Below are 22,582 nucleotides of genomic sequence, written 5' to 3' on the forward strand. Positions count from 1 at the left end.
AATGGGAAACATGGTCGCCTCCCTCCCACCCAGACAGAATGTAAATTAGTGGCTATGTAACTCATGTTATACAACCAGAAATGTGTAACACGTGAGGTGGGTGAGGGGAGGAAACACAAAAAATCCTATTTAACCCTAAAAGCAGTCTACAGCGTGCGGTTATTGCATGTCTAAAGTGTCGCCTAGCAACAAAGAGGTTAACCCATGACACTCCCAGTATTTAAAGCAACGGGACGCATAGCGCCCTCGCATTCCTTGAAGTGAGCTTGAAGAACGCATGCAGTAATGATGGGTGCCGGGGCTCTGCTAGTGCTGGCGGTTGTCTGCCTCTGCAGCAGCGCGGTGACTGCTGAGGATGAGGCTTCTGACGCGACGCCTGCGTTTTGTCGCAATCTCGAATGTCCCAAGTATCAGGTGGTGAAAAAGTACGAGGTCAGTGACGGTAGCCTGGTTCTGGGTGTATGGATATATCACATCATAAGCTCGTTTATTTCTTTAGGAAAGGATATACAACAATACTATATGGATATCCATTTTTATTAACGTGTGGATGCCAACTTCTGTAACCCATTCAATCCTGTGGTATACGGCACTGATTTTATGGTGCATAATCCCTTAAAGGGTTAATTTAGTAAGCGCTAATGGGAGTGTGCGACTCTTGGAATCCTTACTAATCATGTATAGGTAAATGTAGGATAGGAGATCGGTTTACTGCTACGCCTTCCAGGATTCTCAGCTGTAACAGCACTCATTTATTTCTGTTCCTGGGGTGCTTGCAGTTGAGATAACCGAAAGTAATGCTGCACTTGCCGCCTGAAACAATGTTATTGAAGATCTTTTTTAATTGTTTGTGAGTTCTTAAAGATCCCCCGCTTTACTGATCATTGGATTCCCTGAAATTCCACATATGACGAATACATTGTTGTATATGGAGAACACAAATGTTTCACAAAGCTATCTGTCCCCTTTAAGCTACACAGGACCCCCAGCTTATCCTGACATCAGGTAAGACCAGCCATATGGCACGCCGGGCAAATACTTGGTGGGCTACTGGCCATTGGCACCTGCGCCCCTTGTGATCAGGCAGCCACTGCACTTAAAGTGCCAGGGCTACCTTGAGATCACAAACTTGTCTCTGCCTGACATCCAAGGACACCTTGATGCTTTTGTTTATCTGATTGCAATATGTTATAACCCATGCTGAACGTTTACATTGTACTTGGAATGAAAAAGATGTTTCCATAACAAAATAAGTTTACTTCAAAGTCAACATAAACCTGTTTTGCCCAAACTGTAGCTATAAATCCTTTTAAGCAAAATGAATTTGTGTAGCTTATGTTTTTAAGCGTCCTAGTCAGTAAGGTAAAGTGGGGTGGGGTGGGGTGGGGTGGGGTGCCATTGACTAAAGCATATACTGTATTTTTCAGAATATAATGTGCTGTAAAAATGTTTGTCTTAAAACTCCAAATAATGTTACCCCTAAGTGGGTGCCGTGATGCCTTGCATCCGGCTTTGAATTGCATCTACAGGATGTAAGAAGTGTCAAGTGGAATAGCATATGCAGTGTATGATGAATGTATAGTATGATTGTGTGGTTTTAGCCTCATCCATTGCTAACACGCATATAAAATCAAGCATAGGCAGCAGGCTCCATAGACAAACATTGTCAGTAGTTGTGTTGTATTTAGACGCTTAGTCATTTTAAGCTGTCATCGCATGCCACCTTTGCCAAGTCAGTTCATGAAGTTTCTGTCCTACTGGATCTGCGCAGGCCCAGTGTAAGTGCTGTTATTGTGAAGTGGAAGCGCCTAGGAGTAACTACTCGCACAAAGCAATAGAGCTACTCGCAGAGGGGGCCACAAAGTGAGGAAATGTCCTCTGTAGAATAACTCTCTACAGGGTTCCAAATTGCCACAGGAAGCAACGTCGGCACAAGTCCTGTGCGTTGGGAGGTTAATAAAACGGGCTTCCGTGGCCAACAAGCTGAAGCATTGGCACACAAGCTGAAGATTCCTATTTGCAATGCCAGGTGTCAACTGGAGTTGCCAATTGACCATGGAGCAGTGGAAACGTGTTCTGTGGAATTATGTTTCACTATCTAGAAGTCTGATGGATGAATCGGTTTTGGGTGGAGGCACTCCAGTGGCCTGCACAGAGCATTGGCCTTATCTCTATTTTAAAACTTTGGGATGAATTTGAATGCAGACTGCCAACAAGATCTTCTTGTCAAACATCAGTGCCTGACCTCACAGATGCTCTTCTGGCTGAATGGGCACAAATTCCCAGAGACTCATCAAAATCTTCCCAGAAGCGTGAAGGCTGTTACAGCTGCAGACTCCATACGTGCATGGCTTTGGAATGGGATGCCCAAATCTCATATAGGTCATAATGTGTCTATTGGGCAGATAAAGGGAGACGCCACACAAATTTAAAGGGCAGTGTAAAGCATGTTAAAATGTTTACAATTGGTTTCATTAACTTTTTGTTTTTTGATCCAGGATTTTGAGCTACGTGCTTATGAACCAACCCAGTGGGTATCGACAACAATGAAAGTAGATCTGCTTGGCTTCGGAATGGTTAAAAGTTTCAGACGTCTTTTTAAGTATATCTCTGGCGGCAATATTGAGAGTGAGTAGAAAGTTGTCTGTTTTGGGGTTTTGTTTTGCTTTGGAATACATCGATTAGCTTCCAGGTCCAGTAATGCTCCTGGATAGATACATTATTGCTACTCATTGTATTATATCTCTGTTAAACACATTTGGCACAGTTTTTTTTATTTATTATATGAGGCCATCAACATTTAAAAAAAAAAAAAAAAAAACCCTAAATAGTCTTCAAAGGAGAAGTCCCATGGTCAAATATTCTTCTTGAGCACATTTAGTTTTGCATATATTTAAGTAGCTTAGCATTTTTTTTAAAAAACAAAGTAACTCTTTAGTAGCACAGGACGTACTATTGCAACCGCTAAAACATGCACTAAATCATCCTTTTTTTTTTTCTTTTTTTTTTTGCATGGGGATCTCCTGGTACACGGGAGATCAGACTGTCATTAGACAACCAAGGTCTACCCCCAATCAATAGGAGCCAGCGTCCTGCTGACTGATCCAGTGTAACGGTGCTCATTGCGAGCACTGGTTACACTGGAATAACTGACTGCCTGAACAGGCCCCACTGGAAACCATATTTAAATGTAAAAAAGCTTTCCAGAGGGTCTTTCCAGGGCCTCCTGAAACATCTGAGCTCCCCCTGCAGACTAATCACGGGTACTTCCTGCCCTCAATCCAAAGTTCAAAATAATAATAATAAAACAGTTTCCTTTTAATTTGTACTAATATACATTTATATGGGTACACTAAATATAGAAAATTGAAATTGGTAAAAATGTCAAACTCCTGTCACTCGGGGAAGTAAAAATCGTCTAATTTTGTTCCAATAAACTTGCTTTATCTGCAGACTCAGAGGCTGCCGTTGTGAGTCATGCGATATTTTGAGTGACTTTTACTACACAATCACCACACTTTTAACTTGATCATAGACTGTTTAACAAACTGTACATTGCTTGACTATTGTGACATACCTTCTCTTCTATCTTGCACTTAATCAAATGATTCAATAAATACACATCATATATCTTCAAATGCTGATCTGTGGCTCCCCTGTTTTAGGTCAGAAGATTAACATGACTGTCCCCGTAGCGATCTATGTTCCAGTAAACGTACCTTCTGCAAATGCAACGATGTCTTTCTTTGTGTCTCCGGAGCTGAGTCCTCCCCGTCCCTTGGATCCAGAGGTTTACTTGGAAAGTTTTCCTGCCAAATCTGTATACGTCAAGTAAGTGACTGAATCCTATAGCAGGTTTGGCAAAGGCGACATAGTATAATTGGGGACCTCAGATGACAGATGATCGTTGGTAAGTCTGTAGAGCAGGTGTGTAGACATCTGTTAAGGATGTCTACTAGTTCTGACTTGGGGGTAAATCTTCCTTGGTGTCCTGATGTTAGAAAGGGTAAGAGCAGTTCCATGAGTGATATCCTGCCTAAGTCCACATTCTAGAATGTCCTCAATCACTCAATTGTGAACTTGCCTACCTCTCCTGCAACAAAATAACTCTCCCACTGAGGTTAACAAAAGCCTGAATTGGTAACCCCCTCTAAATCTTAATGACTTTTGACAGATGATTGAATGTAAAACTAGTTATTGGGATTCAAATCAGAAAAACCACTAAAGGAAAGCTCTAATGAAAGGTAATAGGATATAGGCCTTATCTAGACTGTGCAGTTCTGGAGACCCGATCTCCAGAAGGAATGGATATTGACACATTGTAGAATTCAGATGAGAGCTACAAAAATGGTTAAGCGGTTTGCAGCATAAAGATTTTCAAGAAAGACTAATAGATGTATGTGATACCTTGGAGGAAAGGAGAGGGAGGGGAGATGGAATAGAAAAGTTTTAAATACTTAAATGAATTTAACAAAATACATGAGGGAAGCTTTTTTTTTTGAAAGGAGGAGCAATGTTAGAACAAGTGGTCATAGTCTTAAAATAAGCGGGTCAGGGGCTTAGTGGTAATGTAAGTTTTATTTTTGTTCCTGCAGGTCTTTTGGTGGCTATGCATTTGACTATGAATATGCACGCCAATCTAAGAAGCTGGCAGAGGAGCTGACTTCCCTGGGCATTCCGTTTGATAACTCATTCTATGTACGTGCTGGCTACAATGACCCCTTTACACTGTTTAATAGGCACAATGAGGTTTGGTACACTGCCAATTAAATAAACATGGGTAGCTCTGTTGTGTATTAAAACAACATGTGATTTCTAGGGTTAGAAGATATCAGCCTCAGTGCCTTGTTTTATTCAAGCATCTTTAAAATATATGAATGTGTGAACTATATCGAATAACATTTGTTTTATATTTTCAATAAACTTCCATGTAACAACACTGCAAGTTCATCATTCACTCTAGAATGTGTTTATTTTAAACCAAACAATTCGGGAAAACCGGGTAACTTAAACATACCAGTGTGCTGAAATCACAAGCGAGTTATTATGTTTGAAAGGATAGCATTGCTTGGTAGGTACAAAGTGCTCGCAGGTCAAGGTCAATCGTGATTGCTTGATTCCAGCCTATAAAAATGAAAAACATGTTGGCCAAAAGTACAATGGGACAGACTTCCATTTAAAGGGTTAGTAACTTGTGTGCCTATTAATACTACTACGAGTAACAATTAACCTTCTGGCCTTGGCAGGTTAATTGGCCTTCCTAGTAGTATTTATTTTTCGCCAGCTCAAGCACACCAGCAGCGTTTCTAAGCTGATCTGGTAACTAGGATAGCTGTGCTGCGTGTGGAAGTTCCAATTATCTCAGATCGTAAAATGGTAACTTTAATGGAGGGCTCTCTCTGTGCCTGCCATGGATAAGATGGATGCCTCTCCTAAAGCCCCCATTTTCCATAAGCGCCTTTTTTGCCAGGGAACTATCCTTCTCATCCTCTGAGGAACAAGTTGCAGGTCCATCATCCTCTAATGCTGGTTTCGAGACATACAATTAAAGGGACAAGACCCCATAAAGTGAAGTGTTCCTTGTTTAAGCTGCCTAAACATGACTCGCGCCACAGTGACAAAACTCTGAGTTTAAGTGTTCAGTCAGCTACCTCTTTTGGAGCGTTTGCTCAGGTACCTTCACGTAGTCCATCCGGTTCACAATAAGGTTCTCCTGAGGTAGACTGGGAGTCAGAGGACTTGTTGCATAGCTGAGTAATATTCAGATGGCCAGAGTTATTTTGTTAGGTCAGCGATTTTGCTAAACTGTCCTTTAGCGCATCTCTGGTTGAGGACCTACTAAAGATCTACTCCTTAGGAACCATATCAGCATCCCAGACATATAGGCTTTAATAGTTCTTTCAGACCTTCCAGGCCTAGTACAGAAGAATGTTTACAGAATCAAATTAGATCTAATTCCTAATGCCAGAAGACATATTCTGAATATTCTGAAGTTCCACTGGAAAGGTCAAATTTACCAGTGGATGGTTATTGTGTTTGGCCTCTCCAATGCACTACACCTTTTTTCAGAATTATGAAAGCTCTGATGGCGCATATCAGACAAAACCATTTCCTATGGAGACAATATTCTGTTAATGAACTCGGATGCTTCGGTTGTATCTTGGCAGAGATGATCTGGTATCCACTGTGTCTTCAGAAGTCCATCTTATCTCCCACTCACAATATTCCTTTCCTGGGTTTCATTCAGAACACCACTGCAATGACGTTGGGATACCTCAAGACGTGAGACAAATCACAGGATCAGCCGAATAGTTCTCTTAGGTGAGGTTGTTGTTTGACATCCAGACCTTGGTATTCCCTGATTCAAAGAGACCAAGGATTTCCTAGTAACACTCCTGCCGTTAATGTGTATAGCATCCCTGGTAGGTTGCTAACCCATCTCCTATTATCGGATCAGGTTGTGGATTGAATGAATTTATCCCTAAGACTTCGGACTAGAGTAAGATGTAGAAAAATGGTTGATGCGTGGGAAGTTCCATTTCAGGAGAAGCTGATTCTATATTTTTGGCGTTAGGATTTCTCACACTTGCATCTGATTTGTTGCAGTCTTATCTTTATGTCTGCTTCAGTCAGAAAGGATATCAATCAGTTACTTCAAGCCAACCCTTTAGCCTGGTGAAAGTCACTCAATTAGAAGGGCTTCGGCCTCAAAAGCAGCAGCTAAAGGCCTTCCCCTTCTTATTTGTTCTATTTTACTGAAGGCTGTCAGAGGTGGCGCAATTACAGATTTTAAGGCTCACCACCAGATATCTGCTAGTTTACTCACTGTTGCTAGGTGGTTATTTTGTCCATCCAGGAGACATAGCGGTTACAGGAATCTATGATCTCCAAACTTTCTCTAAGGGATAAGCATAACCACCTAGCAGCAGTGCCCATCTCTCCCTTCCTGGGTATTGGGTGGCGGTTTGGCTTACATGCGTTCAGGTTACTACTTTCTTATGGTCCCTTTCAGAAGGGAATTTTGGTTACCAAGTGTCATTCATCTCTTATGGCTTTGTTTAATAGAATTTGATGATACGATTTTGGCCTTTCAGCCTGTATTATCTGATTTTATGTTATGTCCATACTGGTCAGGATGAGTTAACCATCTACAGTTTCTCAAAATAAAATCTGACTTAACTGGGACTTCCATGTGCAGCATGGGTGCCCCAATCACCTGACTGGCTGAGAGAAGCTGCTGCTGGGCTTGAGCAAATAAAGAAGAGATGGAAAAATATGGAGGACACGGCGATCCTGCTGAAATCTCAGGCACAAGAGGCGCAGCTAGTGATAAGAGAAATGGGGTAAGGACTAGATTTACTGTTGGAACGAGTTTCACATAGTCTGGAATACAACAATTTGAAAGAGGCAGAAAAAATCTGTGGAGCTGATCAAAAATGTAAATAGAGAATTACATATTTCAAATGAAAAGGGCTCAGAAGGCTGTAACAGAAGTTGAAAGCGCTGAATGCCACCCAAAGTGGGGGTGGAAGGTGGAATGTATGTATATGTGTTTGTATATATGTATGTATGTACGTATGTATGTATGTATGTATGTGAGCATGAATGGGTAAGATGGAGTGTGTATTAGAATGAATGTGTACGCGTGTTGAGTGCAATTTGTAAGTGTGGTTACGTATGTGTTCCAGAGTCTATGTTGGAGGGGGGGGGGGGCAAGGAAGGTTTGTTTTGGGACAATGGTGGCACAGACCAGCTGTTGAAGTTGGGGTCCCTGGGGTAATTTTCACATCAGGGCCCTGTGGTTTCTAGTTACTCCCCTGTCCCTTAGCCTTGTAAATGCTGATTGGCTAGAGTTAGGAAAAGCAAGGGGAAAACTCCTACAGGTTGTTGGACTCATCAACCACAGCCAATACCGTTAATGAGACCATCCCTGCTTTTTGGGGCTACTTCTACCTATCCGTCATTGATATGTATCCTCCTATACACAGTCCCCCCCTCCTTACCTCATCAACGAGCATCAAAACCGATTAATAGTTGCGGCTACAAGTGGGGAGGAACGGATGAATCACGATAGTTTCAGCACTTTTGCAATTCGTTTTCGTAGGAATGTGCAAATCAATTCAGTTTAGGTTACAAACAAAGCTTGTACGAATGCACAAGTCTAGAACTTATTGTGTGTTGGCAAGCTGTCCAAACCCTGAGACACCAAAGCAGCCCAAACTCATAATGCTCCAGTTTAATCAATCCACAAAAAAAATTTCAGTAGTGTCAGTGTGCTCTTTTGCAACAGGTAGCAATGATTTTTTGGATACCCTTCCTCCATAGCGTCCTGTCATGGACTCCATGCCTGTTCATTGTTTTGCATACGCTGGTCTATTGAACGGAGATGCTAATCGGTTCCAATTTCCCAGTCTTATTTAACACACGCAGCCATGAATGGTCTACTACTACTGCTAATAATAATGATATGTCTCCCATCCTGGTTTAATAATAGCAGAACGGTAGTCTTAAATAAATAAAATTCACTGCAATAATACAACAAATTTATATAATTACCACTGCAAATATCATGCATATGTACATGAAAAACCCACCAAAATGCTACTGGGTTTTAACTAGCAAAATGCTGCAAAAGAAAAAAAGTAAAGAATTAAAATTCAAGTTTAGAATAGCAGCAATATTTATTTAACCAATGCACAAATTCTTCACATCAGCCTCTTAAAGCTTCATTGACTCCTCGTGCTCAAAAGTATACTGAATCCCCCTAGATTAGGTTTATTTATACATGGTTCCAGGTTCTTGGGCAAAGGGTACAAGTGTATGTCTATAAACTAGATTACGTATGACTGTAGTAACTGTACAAACCTCCAGTGTGTTAGAGAAAATATAGTTCAACTGTATAACCCCTCCCCAAATACAAAATGCATACTTTTCTGGTTTTGTTCTTTCAAAAATAGATTCCAAAGAAAGATTTGATCCACCCACATTACTTTTTCCTGTATATGTATAACTGATGTTCACTTAGAAATGTCATATATATACACAAGCTCACAACTTATTTAGCTACCCACAATGCACTAATCGTTCATCAATAAGTCTTAAGCTCTGAATATAATTTAATTTATACATTTTTAAATTTGAATATGCCCAAACTAATAGTAAAAACTGACTAATACATGAGATATATATATATATATATATGAATGGCAACTAAGAAAATTACGATGTAAAGATTAGACTAGCTTGCTGGGTGTGTTCTGTCTGGCACCGAGCCAATTTAATCTTGATTTTTGCCATGGGATTATTATAAAGAATATATAAAAGCACCGCAGTTTGCTTGCAATTTTGCCCAAGAACCACAGCAAAGGTTATTCGATATCTTCTGGTCTGACAGGGTGCTGTAAGGGGATGATGGATTTTTTCTCAGTGTCTCGTGATAATGCTTTCCTCATGTCTGTAAAATAAAAAATAAAAACACAAAAATGACTTTAGGCAACATAGGTATAGTTTCATTAGATTGAGACTATACTTTGAATACAATTTGAGACATATACTATATTTCAGAGCTATCAATGTCTGAGCTTTTAACATGACTAAATTAATTTATTCAGTATTATAGTGTATGCTTTTTATTTTGCAACTGCTTTAGAGATATTGGAATACAGAAATATTTTAATGGAAGATGAGCCATAGGGGGCGACATATGTTTGTGAGTAATAAATTGCATCAATACTTCACTATTATTTTTATAATGTTAATTATATTTGAACTATAGATTAAGATGTATATCCAAGTAGTCTCTTTCACTCGAATCGGAGCAATCCCTTTTTCCTCACACTGGCCATGACTGACTGTGGTAGAAGTGTTTATCATGCAATAACAACCGACATTTGTTTTATGGGAATACCATACCATTTATGTTATATTGTGCTTTATTGGACATCATTTATTTTGTGATTTAGTGTTTCACTACACAGCTTTTTGGTCATTATTATACAATATTACGTTAGCACTGATCCCACATTTTCTTTATTATAGAACAGTCTTTACCTGGGTCTGCTGGTGTGTAAGCAGAAATCTGCAATATCAGCATATTATGAGGGGATTTGGGGAATATTGGAGATACCATGGCTTAGAAGACAGATATTGGAGGTTAAAATTAAGAAGGCATATGGATCTGTGCAATTTAAGGATCATGAAGGTTTATGTGAAAACTCAGGATTAACATACCAAAAGGGGAACATGCTTACAAAAAACCTACAATTGAAGTAAGGTTCTAAAACTTTTTCATACCATAGGCGTCCTCATCCGGCTCTCCGTTGCTGGCCGAGTAATACTCTATCACAGTCCTGTATACGCTGTAACCGAGCTGTTTATACATGTTTACGGCTACTTGGTTGGAAACTCTCACAAACAGATCCACAAAGAATCCTCCTTTTCTGAGTGGAGAAAAAGAAAGACGATAAAATTTGCTGCGAAGTGTTTATTCTTATTTTTTCCTTAACAGCATTTCATTTGGATCCTCTTCCTTATTATTTATCCCATACTTCTCTGTGAGGCATGAGGGATACATTTAAAGTAAATTTTAGTAAGCAGTGATTTAGAATACAGAGCTGTCGTTGCGATGCCAGTTGATCACTATACCTCTGTGAGGGTGTAAACGGACAGGGCCTGAGCAATCGCAAGTGTTCGTGTGGATTTAGTGGGAATTACTGAGATTTGGTAGAGAGAGAAAAAATAAGTTACTGAAGTACAAGAGGATACTTTTTATACGGAGAAAAGAAAAAAATAAGAGGGATCGCTCTTTAAATGAAACCGCATAAAGGCTAATTTGACCAAATAAGATTATTTTGTTTTGAACAGGTGTGGTCTGTAGACTCTCTGGACAAGCAGTTATTTAGCGTTGATCGTCATACAAGCAATCGTTATGGCAGAATATAATCTGCAAAATGGATGATTACAAAAATAGTTTCACAGGGTAGGGAAAAAAAACAACCACTTTACTTTTAAGTAATTTGTTCCAATTTACTGAGAACGCATTCAAGAATAAAAATGTATAAAAAGCTACAAGGACTTTATCTATAAAGAGCAATCCTGGCACTAGGTGTATTCGTTTCCACGGCAAGACAAGTCAGCAGCACTTGATAGCCACCTCTTCAAATAAAGAAAACGAGGCTGAAAAAATTACTGATATCTTATTTATCGTAGATAGTAAAACAGGACTCAGAGCCAGACATGCTTAACGAGTTTTGTTCAGCATGCTTACTCATAAGCTTGAGTAAGCACTCTCTACGAAACTTGTTAAGCATGTCCAGCTCTGTTTTACTATCAACGATAAATAAACAGGGTACCAGTTGTTTTTGACCCTGGTTTCTGGATTTTATTTGAAAGGGTGGCTGTCGAGTGCTGCCAAGTTATTACAGGCAAGAATTACAGCTTTGGGGACTGAGATCAGATATATTATGAGGAGAGAGGCTAGGCTTTAGCACACTAACCCAACACATTATAGTTTTTAGAAAAGCTGTATTTTTCATCATCATTGAAACTAAAAGGTATGCTTTTTACCTGCCTATTGAACTGCAGTACCATATTTGCTCCAGTATAAGACGACCCCCCAAAATCTGAATATTAATTGAGGGAAAAAAAAACAAAAGAAAAAGCCTGAATATAAGATGACCCTATAGGAAAAAACTTTTACCAGTAAATGTTAATTCATGTAAACTATTTTTTTTTTTATAAAAGCTATGATTGAGAAAAATATTTTGTTTTTATTTCCTTTTATTTTCCAACCTGCCCCCCCAGTTATGCACATCTGCCCCCAGGCTTGCCACTCTGCCCCAGAAATGCCTTTTAACCCTCTAAATGCCACTGTGCCCCATGATATGCCTTTTAACCCTCTAAATGGCACTGTGCCCCATGATATGCCTTTTAACCCTCTAAATGCCACTGTGCCCCATGATATGCCTTTTAACCCTCTAAATGCCACTGTGCCCCATGATATGCCTTTTAACCCTCTAAATGCCACTGTGCCCCATGATATGCCTTTTAACTCTCTATGTGCCACCAGAAATGCCTTATACCCCTTTATGCCAGAGTGGCATATAGGGAAGTATAAGCCATTTCAGGAGGCAGAGTAGCGTATAGAGGGTTAAAAGGCATTTCTGAAGGCAGAATGGCATTAAGGGGGTTAAAAGGCATTTCATACAGCACTCTGCCTACAGAAATGCCTTATGCCCCCCATTTAACACCCCCCAACTTACCGGTGCTTCTGACTCCCGGCGTGTTGTCCGGGCAGCAGGTAGACATCTACGTGATTTGCGTAGGCAACTTCTGCTGCAGCCGGAAGGAGGTGCGGTTAGTAGCGGGGGTTGTCTACGTCCATCGCGCATACACCCTCCGACTGTCAGAGACACCGGTGCGGGAACTCTGATCCGGCTGTGAGAGAGAATTCCCCGCACCGGTGCAGGGAACTCTCCCCTCTGACAGCCGGGGAAGGTCTGCACGATGGACGCAGACAACCCCCGCTGCGAATTGCGTAGACGTCTATACGCTGCCCCGGCTACACACCAGGGACTCAAACACCGGTAAGTTGGGGGGGGGCATAAGACAGGAGGATCCAGGTCCCCTGCAGCACTGCAGCGAATCTGGATCTCAGTCTCATAGTCAGACCTATTTGAGGTCTGATTATAAGATTCATTTGCTCTGAAAAAAACCTCGTCTTATAATTGAGCACATACGGTATTTATTACACAACCCTTATTAGTAGACACTAGCACAACATATAACCATTTGCCATATAAAGACATGCTATTTTTACCTTTCTGAAATCTCTTCTAGCAAGTCCATCAATTTCGCTGCTAAACCAAGGCGTCTGAATTCAGGTGCAACCGAGAGAGCCGTGACGTGGCCGTGCCATTCCTCCCGAGCTACGGAGCCCTCTGCTTTCCCCATTACTGCAAAGGCAGACATAGGCAAATAAAGGTGATCCGAAAGCACAGACAAGTTAGTTTAAATGTTACCCCTAGCATGCGTCAACCTGATGACTATAAACAGCAGCGAAGATGCCAAATCAGAAAGGGCTGAAGCACATGTTGTATGTTTTCCTCTGCATTTCCACATATGAAAGCCTTGTAATAGCCAGTGATTAAAGAGAATAACTGACACATGATCTTGAAATTATTGATAATAAATAAAAGTTTAAACAGAACCTGCTTTGTACCAAAATCTACATTTTCTTTATATAATGACTAATAAAATGTGAATTTTTTATTGGAGGGTTCCAAGATGCCTCAAAAGTAACTAGATCACATATTTACACTGATGCCCAGCCTTATCTTAAAGCCCCCCCCCCATTTTCTTTCAGTCTCAATTCTTTCATTGCTCCTTTTTACACTCCGACCCAACCTGTACAAACACGGTTTAAACTGCCCAGTAGGAAAGAATATATGCATTCAGCTTCCATAGAGCACCTGAATTATGCACATCCATAAGTGGCTGCTGAACATACAGATAAGGTATAATATTGCGTAGATAGGCCATGAAGGTTATACATGTAACGCTCCCTCACCAACATCAATAAAGATTTTTTTTAAATAAATCATTTCACATTGCTTTGTAGATATTACTAAATAATGTGTTATTTGAGGGTATATCAGTTTACCAGGTAGATGGCCTCCAGTACCAAGAATACTTACTATAACCCATAATCTCTCCTCCAGGAGCTTCAGCAACAATAAAATATTCCGGCCAGTGTGCCAAATACTGCAGGTAAAAGGGTATTCCATACTGAGAGGTTTAGTCAAGGTGCGCAACACAAGAAAAATAATAAAAGAAATATCATGATGTAAACAGTTCCTACTGAGAACCATTTACACTTAGAGAATTTCAGGCTTGATTGTTACACACCATAACTCATTTCAATGTTAATGAATATATAGTGCTAATGCATGCAACAAAAACCTGGCCCCACAATTCTGTATAGCAGCCGCGATGAAAAGAACACAACTTTTAGAACTCATCCCAACGTTACACGAGCAGATGTTGCTTAATGATAATGTACTGCAGGAATATGGTTTTAGAAACATTCCATTAGGATACAGTCTCTGTGAGGGGGTCCAAATTTCTGTAAAAAACAAAACATTAAATCACATATTATACATACGGTAGATACAAAGATTTGATTAAAGCAAAAATTGGATTAAGAGAACAGAGGCACTAGAGACATCACTACACATTATAAAGCTCCAACCTCAGCGAGCTTTTGCAGGAAGAGCTTATAGTTAGACCCTATAGTTAAATCAGTGAAATATCTAGTACAAGTGAATTACACATTATACAGGGCCAGGTCAGCCCTTCACAGTGGAGAAACGAGCCAATGTTGGCCCTCCATCATGAATAGCAAAGAGTAAAAACCATAACTCTCCTGCAGACTATAAACTCCTGCATATAAGCCGCTGGCGCACGCATAGGAAGAGACTTCAGCACTTCTGACACAAAGGAAGAGAAACATTAAAAAGGAAATACCTAAAATATAAAGAAGGGGCAATTACTGACTTAACCTCACAGCCACCTAATAGCATAATACAAACACCAAGCGTCTGGGGGAGGCAGGGGGCATATGCCTCTTACTGTCCCACACCTGTCACTGAAAGGGTTAAAAGGGCAATACAAGCCTTAAAAGCAAAGCACACGCAGCACCCCGCAGACGTATATAACACTATACAAAACAATACATTACGTCATATAACCCTGCAAATACTAATGGAGATCTCGCCAAGAGCATTTCCGTGTAAATGGTTAATAAAATATAGTAAGTCGATGTGCACATCAGGTACCCGGACCTGTGCTTCCACTCCCCGGCCTAAGCAAACTCGTTTTATGAATGACTTAATCTCCGTGTAAACGGGATCCCAATTGCTTTATAAACCCAGCCATTACGGAACATGCTATTCTCGTCAGTGCTCACACGTTATTGAACCGAAAGAGATCGTCGCACGTGAAGGCTCTCAGCGAAGTCATCCCCTCATCCAACAGGGAACATCGGCAGAACACCACCGGAAGCGGGGAAGCTGAGGTCCTGCTACACGGAAGTGACGCGATTTATTGGCAGACTTCAGAAGCGCCATGCCAAGTCATGGTAATGTGTTCCTATTGCGATACACTAGCGGTCTTGGTCTGACTAATAGTTGCTATTCGTCGTTTCCTGAACTATAAACATAGTGCGGGGTGTGTATAAAGTGCGATCCGATTAAAAAGACTGAAGAGGTCATGTGGACGTAGCAACCAATGGAATGGCCCGTTCAACAGGAAGCGTCCATGGGTTGCTATGGTGATGCCACTACGGGTTTTTTTTTTGATTTTATGGCCAGAAATGGTGACATGGTAGATGATTAAGGCTTTGGGGTTCCAAGATTGCCTTGGAGTTAAATGGGTTAAAATAGCATTTCAAATCCAGAAGAATAAAAAGTCAGCTGCTGTGTGTTGGGTGGTGAGAAGTATTATTGGCACAAATCTAACAAAAAAACATGCTTATGCTTAGTGAACGCAATATGGCATTATTTCAGATGGTCAAGTAGTGTAGCCAAGCAGTGGGGAGCAGCAGTCGAGTGTTGAGTTAAAAAAGGAATCTACAGTTAGAGGAAAATGGTTGTTTAAGATAAAAATAATCCGCAGACCATAAAAAGTTCTAACAGAGAGGTGTATGGTAAAACCAAAACTCGATCTGCAGCAATCATCCTCCCTCGCTGACACCGCACTCCCGAAAATGGCATCACTTCTCGTTGTGCAGTGCCAGTGCACTGTATGTCAAGGGACTCGATCGGATTGCCGCTCATTGAGGGAACTGAAGGCCACAATGATCATACAGGAGGGATGTGGAGGGTGCACTAAGTTTAATGTGTATATGCTCAGGTTTCTAGAACTAGTAGACTGCATATTGCGCATGTGCGGAACTTGTACATATGCGCAGCTCTGGCAGTGATGCTCTACCTCCAATGAAAATGCCTTGTTGATGTCAGAGGAGAAGTGGCAGACTGGTTCAAGATGACAAAAAAGGCAACAGTAACTCAAATAACCACTCGTTACAACCAAAGTATGCAGAATACCATCTCTGAACGCGCAACATGTCAAACCTTGAATAAAACGGGGTACAGCAGCAGAAGACTAAACTGTGTGCCACTCCTGTCAGCTAAGAACAGGAAACTGAGGCTACAATTATCACAGGCTCACCAAAATTGGGCAATGGAAGACTGGAAGAACATTGCCTAGTCTGATGAGTCTCGATTCCAGCTGCGACATTCAGATGGCAGGGTCAGATGTTGGCATAAACAACATGAAAGCATGGATCCATCCTGCCTTGTATCAGCCGTTCAGGCTGGTGGTGATTAATGGTGTGTGTGTGTGTGTGGGGGGGATATTTTCATGGCACACTTTGGGCCCCTTAGTACCAATTGAGCATCGTTTAAACACGACAGCCTACCTGAGTATTGTTGCTAACCATGTCCATCACTTTATGACCACAGCGTACCCATCCTCTGATGGCTACTTCCAGCAGAATAATGCACCATGTCACAAACATCATAATCTCAAACTGGTTTCTTGAACATGACAATGAGTTTGCTGCACTCCAATGGCCTCCCCAGTCACCAGATCTCAATCCAATAGAGCACCTTTGGGATGTGGTGGAACGAGAGATTGGTATCCGATGTCGGGTATCCGATGTCTCGGTTCCCAGCACCGGCTGGCGGATTGCCGCTCGTGGACGCCGGGTTCCTCCAGGTACCAGTGAGCAGACTGCGGTCCGCGGACGCCGGAAACCCAAGAGTCTGTCCCGGAGCTCAGTCGCCGGCAGGGGTTACTCGAGGGGTTTAGTCTGGAGATTCCCCTGACAGAGGACTTACCTCTCCTCCTGGCGTCGCCTGCAGGAACTCTAGGGGTCCGGCTAAGCCGCGTGGCTGGTATCGGGGCGGTGATGGACGGCTGGAGGCTTGGCTGTGATGTCATCGTGGGGGCGGGGTTTTAGACTGGCGCTGGTTTTAAAAGGCCGGAAATCCGTTTCTCCAGCACCCTGTTGTGGTCCTATACTCTGTATTGCTGCTGTGTTCCTGATCTTCGTTGCCATTGACCCTTTGTCTGCCTGACTACTCTTTGGATTTTGACTCTGTACCTCTGCCCAGCTATCCCTCTGGCTTGTACGACTACCTGATCCGTGTACCGACTCGGCTTTCCTGTTCAAATATCCCATCCGTGTTTAACCCTTCAGCTCTGTTCTACCTGTGGGGTTTGTCTGGAGATTCCTTCACCTTATTTACTCAGTACCTATATCTACCTGCCAGCACTTGGCCTCCATGCTGTTGGGATCCTCTAAGTCCTGGTTGTCTGCTACTAAGGGCCCCTCTCTTGGTAACGGAGGACTGGGCAGAATAACTCCTGCGGTGAGTGCCATTGTGCGGGTGGTCGTGACAACATGACAAATTACTCCGTGTCATGACTTAGTCGATGGCCTCTTGTTCTAACATTTCTACTCCTTTGAGATAAACTTCCATTCTGTACTTTATTAAATCCCTTTAAATATTTAAATGTATTTTAATGATAATTTTTATCCTGCAAAATATTCACCATTTTTGTGGCCCTGCTCTGAACACTTTCCAATATGTCAATATCCCTCTAAAGATGGAGTCGCCAGAAGTGGAAACAATAGTTGTAGCATGTTACTAACCATCTGGCTTACGGGACTGCCAGTTCTACAGCTGAGCCTGTGTTTATTCAGTTGAATGTCGTCACCCAGAGTTTGACTTGTACAGAGAACAAAAAAGAGAACACATAGGACTTACCAAAGGAGAGGCTGTAACAGAGACAAAATGGATTCCTCAGTGTAAAGATTTCATACCATTCCAATATGTACTAATGTATATGCACACTATTAAAATGATGTGCCAACTAAATACCGTATTGGCTCGGATATAGGCCGCCCCCGTATATAGGCCGCACCCTAAAAGTTTGGTGCTTTTTTAAAGAAAAAGTTTTTTTTCTTTAAAAAAGCACCAAAAAAAACATGCTGCCACTGTCCTCCCTCCCCGAGATATGCTGCCACTGTCCTCCCTCCCCGAGATATGCTGCCACTGTCCTCCCTCCCCGCGATACGCTGCCGCTGTCCTCCCTCCCCGCGATCCGCTGCCCTCCCTCCCCGAGATCCGCTGCCCTCCCTCCCCGAGATCCGCTGCCCTCCCTCCCCGAGATCCGCTGCCCTCCCTCCCCGAGATCCGCTGCCCTCCCTCCCCGCGATACGCTGCCCTCCCTCCCCGCGATACGCTGCCCTCCCTCCCCGCGATACGCTGCCGCTGCCCTCCCTCCCCGCGATACGCTGCCGCTGTCCTCCCTCCCCGCGATACGCTGCCGCTGTCCTCCCTCCCCGCGATACGCTGCCGCTGTCCTCCTCTGCCCCCCCTCCTCGACTTACCGGAGCAGACTCCCGGGTGTCTTCAGGGCCGGCGAGGGACATCTACGCAATACGCGTATGCAACTTCCGGTACCGTTACCGGAAGTTGCATTTGCGTATTGCGTAAATGTCTCCCGCCGGCCCCGCAAGACACCCGGGAGTCTGCTCCGGTAAGTCGGGGGTGGGCAGAGGTAAAACGCTTAGATAACCTCCCGTGCCGGCACCCCCCCCCCCCCCGTGGGAAGTGCTGGCAGGGGAGGCTGTCTGAGCGTATCGGGGAGAAGGATGCAGGTCCCCTGCACCGCTGCGGGGGATCTGTATCTTAACCCCGCTGCCTGCCCGGCGCCCGGGACTGCATGTCCCGGGCGTCGGGCGCTAGACCCCGAATATAGGCCGCACCCCCACTTTAAAAACTTAAAGTGGGGGAAAAAAGTGCGGCCTATATTCGAGCCAATACGGTATTTCCTTTTAAAGCATATTATATAACCCGGCTAAGCGCCCTGCATCCGTTCTTTATTGTTGGGCACAAGAAGGGGACCAACTACAGGAGTGTCAACCAAGATGGGAAAACAGTTACATCTGGTCATCCAAGTCTTCACCCGTATTACACTGCAGCGTCATTATGTCATTCAATGACCAAATAATGCACTGGACACTCAGAATTAAGTTGAGAACCCACTTTTTGGGACATAAAATGGATACTTGCCCATATGCATGTCTTTAACACCAGCCTAGGTGGAGAAGTATAGCCTGTGTCAGAGCATATCCAGCACACCACTGCACACTACTTCATTACATTTGCCACCTGAACTATTGGCTTACTTTTTAAATGAGCTATAACAGGTTTTACACTATTGTGGTCCTTTCTATTGTTTTCCAGGTAAGGCCCAGTGACATGATTGATTGCATTAAAAACGGGGGCCAACCATGCCTGCCTTGCTGCAGCTGAACTATAAATGCTAGGATCCTCAGCCAAGCCACCACTGCTCTATGGTATGTACAGTACTGTATATACGTTCAATTAAAACCCCAAATAAAAGAAATAAAAAACAAAATCAACAAAGTTATCAAACAATTTTGCCATTTATTATGTGCAAAACACATATGATAAAACACAGGCATATGCAGAGGAGTCTTATCTATTTAAAAATGTGATTGTTACAAATCCCCATTTATCTATAAGAATACAATTTCTATACAAACATGCCCACATTTCATTGTACAAATGCAACCGTTATTAAAACTACCCAGTTTTATTCTTATCGAAACAAATTCTTGTTTTAATCCATTTGTCTTCTAATACCAACCTTTATAACACAAAATTGCTTTAAATAATTAGTGTTTTTTTTTATTCTCTTAATACATATAAATGTGTACCACCTAAGATAATAGTAAAAGCATGTGCCAGCACATTCGGGTTGGTTAAAACAATCATTTCCAACCAAGAACTCCTCGTTTACCTGCATGTCTAGTGTCTGAACCAGCAGACCATTACAGTACTGTTTCAAATCCTATGTTAGACGGCATTACTTTCCCCGTGTCTCACAAGTGTCTTACTAAATCTGTCTCACTTTAACCATTACCTCGGATATAACCACAATCAGATGGACCAAAATTTAAAAAAGGTAATATTAATGTTCCTGTACTTCAGATTTCAAATATAGGTATTATGCTAGAACTGGATTTTTGGGACAGGGACTATCCCACAACTTAACAGTAGCCATAATTATTACTAGCAAAACATGGTTCCATGCGTTCTTTTGATGGATCCAGAGGGTACATTGGTGGCTGTTTAAACAGAATTACTAACTATTACAGACAAAATGCAAGCATTTGCTTGAAATAGTCTGTTTTACTTGTTAGGGAAAAGGTGAAGAAACTCTTCTTTAAACACCTCTACTTGTTGTTATATATATATATAGAGCTGTGCCCCGCAGAATAACGAATAATCAGGGAATGTTTTCTCAATGAGCTCCTCAAAGTTCTTTTACAACTTCTAACACGTCTCTGTTACGGGACAGGAATGAGGGATCCTCTATTAGGCAGTTACTGTGTAACGATCAATTATTTTCCTGCAACAATACAGGTTTTCTTCTTTTTATCACTAAATTCTATTCTGTGCTGAATGTACTAGATCTTTCATTACCTTCATGAATTTGACATTTCAACAGCCACATGCACTTACATCTTAATTTTCCATGGCCTGACCAACGTCACAGCTTCTGTACCTGCAGAGCGTAAGCAATTTAAGGTTTGAGCAACCACGCTTTAATGGTAGTTTAGTTTCTAATTGGTAAGAAGCAATCTGTAGACATTCAGTTGATAGATCATAGAACATGTATGGATTTGTTCTGAGGACCTATCCATATCGGTACAGCCTTAACAGAATACTTTAACAACCCGCAGATGGCAAGGGGGCAATGTAATAGATCACAGTTACCGATGATCAGCATCTTGACTTGGTCAGGCCATGTTAGCTTGGCATCCAGTTCCCTTCTGAGTTATTTCACTTACTTAAACTCTTACTTTTGCACATTTGCTGTAAGGAACTGCATTATATATAACAGACCCTTACGGCAGCCAAAGCTTTAAAACATACACAAAAATCCCATGTATTTACGGAAAAACCAAGAATCTGCTTTCCAAAATCCTAACAATCTGTGCGACAAAAAAAAATAAACACTAACATATATATAGGTGAAATTCTCTACAGCCAGCAAGAGATATACATGTTCACTATATATTAAACGTTAAGTCACATGCACAAAAATAACACCTTAAAAAAGAAGGAAGATACAGTTTACCCGAAACTGCCATAGAAATCTCTATGAAATAGATATAAAAATGTTTTTTGTTGTTTTTACTTTTTTTTCCATTACAGACTACACACAAATTTTAAATAACCTTTTCATGTTTATGAAGCTGTTACAGTGATGCACTGCATCAAACAGTGTTGTCAAAAAAAGTAATATTTGAGGCAATTCCAGCAGTTTCTCTGTATATTTTAGAAAAGTAGTCTGTAGTGGCTAAGGGAAACCATAGCTTCTTGCTTAACCACTATACAACCTCTCCCATTGCCATATTAATTACATTATGTTTTGTTTCTAGAGCGTCATCAGATTACATAGCAATAAACATATACAATATACCGTATATATATGTAAATGTCATTACAGTCTATTTACTAAAGGGAAAGGCGTCTTTAAACTCGTTGACTTTACTATACATTACGGAGGCCCAGCCCGAGAAAGCTTCTGCTGCTGGAAAAGCTTGGCTGGTCCTTAATAATGAATGGTTAAATCGGCAACATTTCTACAAAATCCCCTCACCCTTTGAAGGATACATAATGCATTGCCAGATCGGCCTTCATGCTTGAAAAGTGTTGGCCCTTCATAATGAATAGGGAATGTGAGTGAGTTGAAACCGCAACTCAACTCATGCAAATTCCCCAGCCAACTCTTCCTTTAGTGAATAGACCCCATTGCTTTCCCAATACTAGGACCTCCAACATTTTAACTCCATCTCCTAGGATTCTCCTCTAGCACTAGGCTGGTTAAGAGGATCATTGACATTTTAAAGATCAATCACAGCTGAAATATCTCATTTGTGCTGCCTGGAGTAAAAAGGCCATAGTGATGCCTGTGTAAATGCAGTTAAGTGGGAGTAAAATACAGATTGAGTTATAGCCACAGTATGGCTACTAGTTGACCTACAGCAAGCACAAGGCAAAAAAAAGGCAAGCTGAAGGAGATATATATTGGTAAAAAGCCTATATTATATTATTATTCTATAAAGCCCTGTCATCAAGAAAATGAACAGGCTCCATGGAATAACATGACCATTTTTAACAACGTGAGTTATATTATGTCATCATTTGGTAATCTTCCTCCCCTTGTTGACACCACGAGGCCTGCTGTGCAGTATTGGCTTAATTTTCAAAAAAAGATACTTCTCAAAGTAAGGCAACATTCTTTTAAGATTCTGATATGTTACCTAAGTAGAGAAATATGCATTATAAGCGATAGAGCCCTACACTTCCTAAGATAATCTATGAATCCTTGCTTTTGAGTGAGGAGACAGTATGATAAGGGGGCACCACAGAGTCCCATAGGAGACTGGAGTTTAGCTTTCCTGTGGATAATGCAA

At 41.6% G+C, this 22,582-nt stretch overlaps 2 protein-coding genes across 2 annotated transcripts; one reads left to right on the forward strand and one right to left on the reverse strand.

The window, feature by feature from the left end:
* Positions 1–253: 253 nt before the first annotated feature.
* On the forward strand, positions 254–4,943 carry LOC128483610 (heme-binding protein 2-like). The gene is made up of 4 exons (XM_053459854.1): positions 254–432; positions 2,499–2,628; positions 3,666–3,831; positions 4,596–4,943. The coding sequence occupies exons 1-4, from the start codon at positions 286–288 to the stop codon at positions 4,768–4,770; spliced, it is 618 nt and encodes a 205-aa protein (XP_053315829.1). The 5' UTR covers positions 254–285; the 3' UTR covers positions 4,771–4,943.
* Positions 4,944–9,255: 4,312 nt separating this feature from the next.
* Positions 9,256–15,098, reverse strand: NAA20 (N-alpha-acetyltransferase 20, NatB catalytic subunit). Its single transcript, XM_053459855.1, has 6 exons — positions 14,966–15,098; positions 14,098–14,122; positions 13,695–13,785; positions 12,818–12,953; positions 10,294–10,439; positions 9,256–9,454 (listed from the first exon to the last, which is right to left on the reverse strand). The coding sequence occupies exons 1-6, from the start codon at positions 15,016–15,018 to the stop codon at positions 9,369–9,371; spliced, it is 537 nt and encodes a 178-aa protein (XP_053315830.1). The 5' UTR covers positions 15,019–15,098; the 3' UTR covers positions 9,256–9,368.
* Positions 15,099–22,582: the final 7,484 nt, after the last annotated feature.

The sequence above is a fragment of the Spea bombifrons genome, chromosome 3 (assembly GCF_027358695.1).
Source record: "Spea bombifrons isolate aSpeBom1 chromosome 3, aSpeBom1.2.pri, whole genome shotgun sequence".
Lineage (NCBI taxonomy): Eukaryota > Metazoa > Chordata > Amphibia > Anura > Pelobatidae > Spea > Spea bombifrons.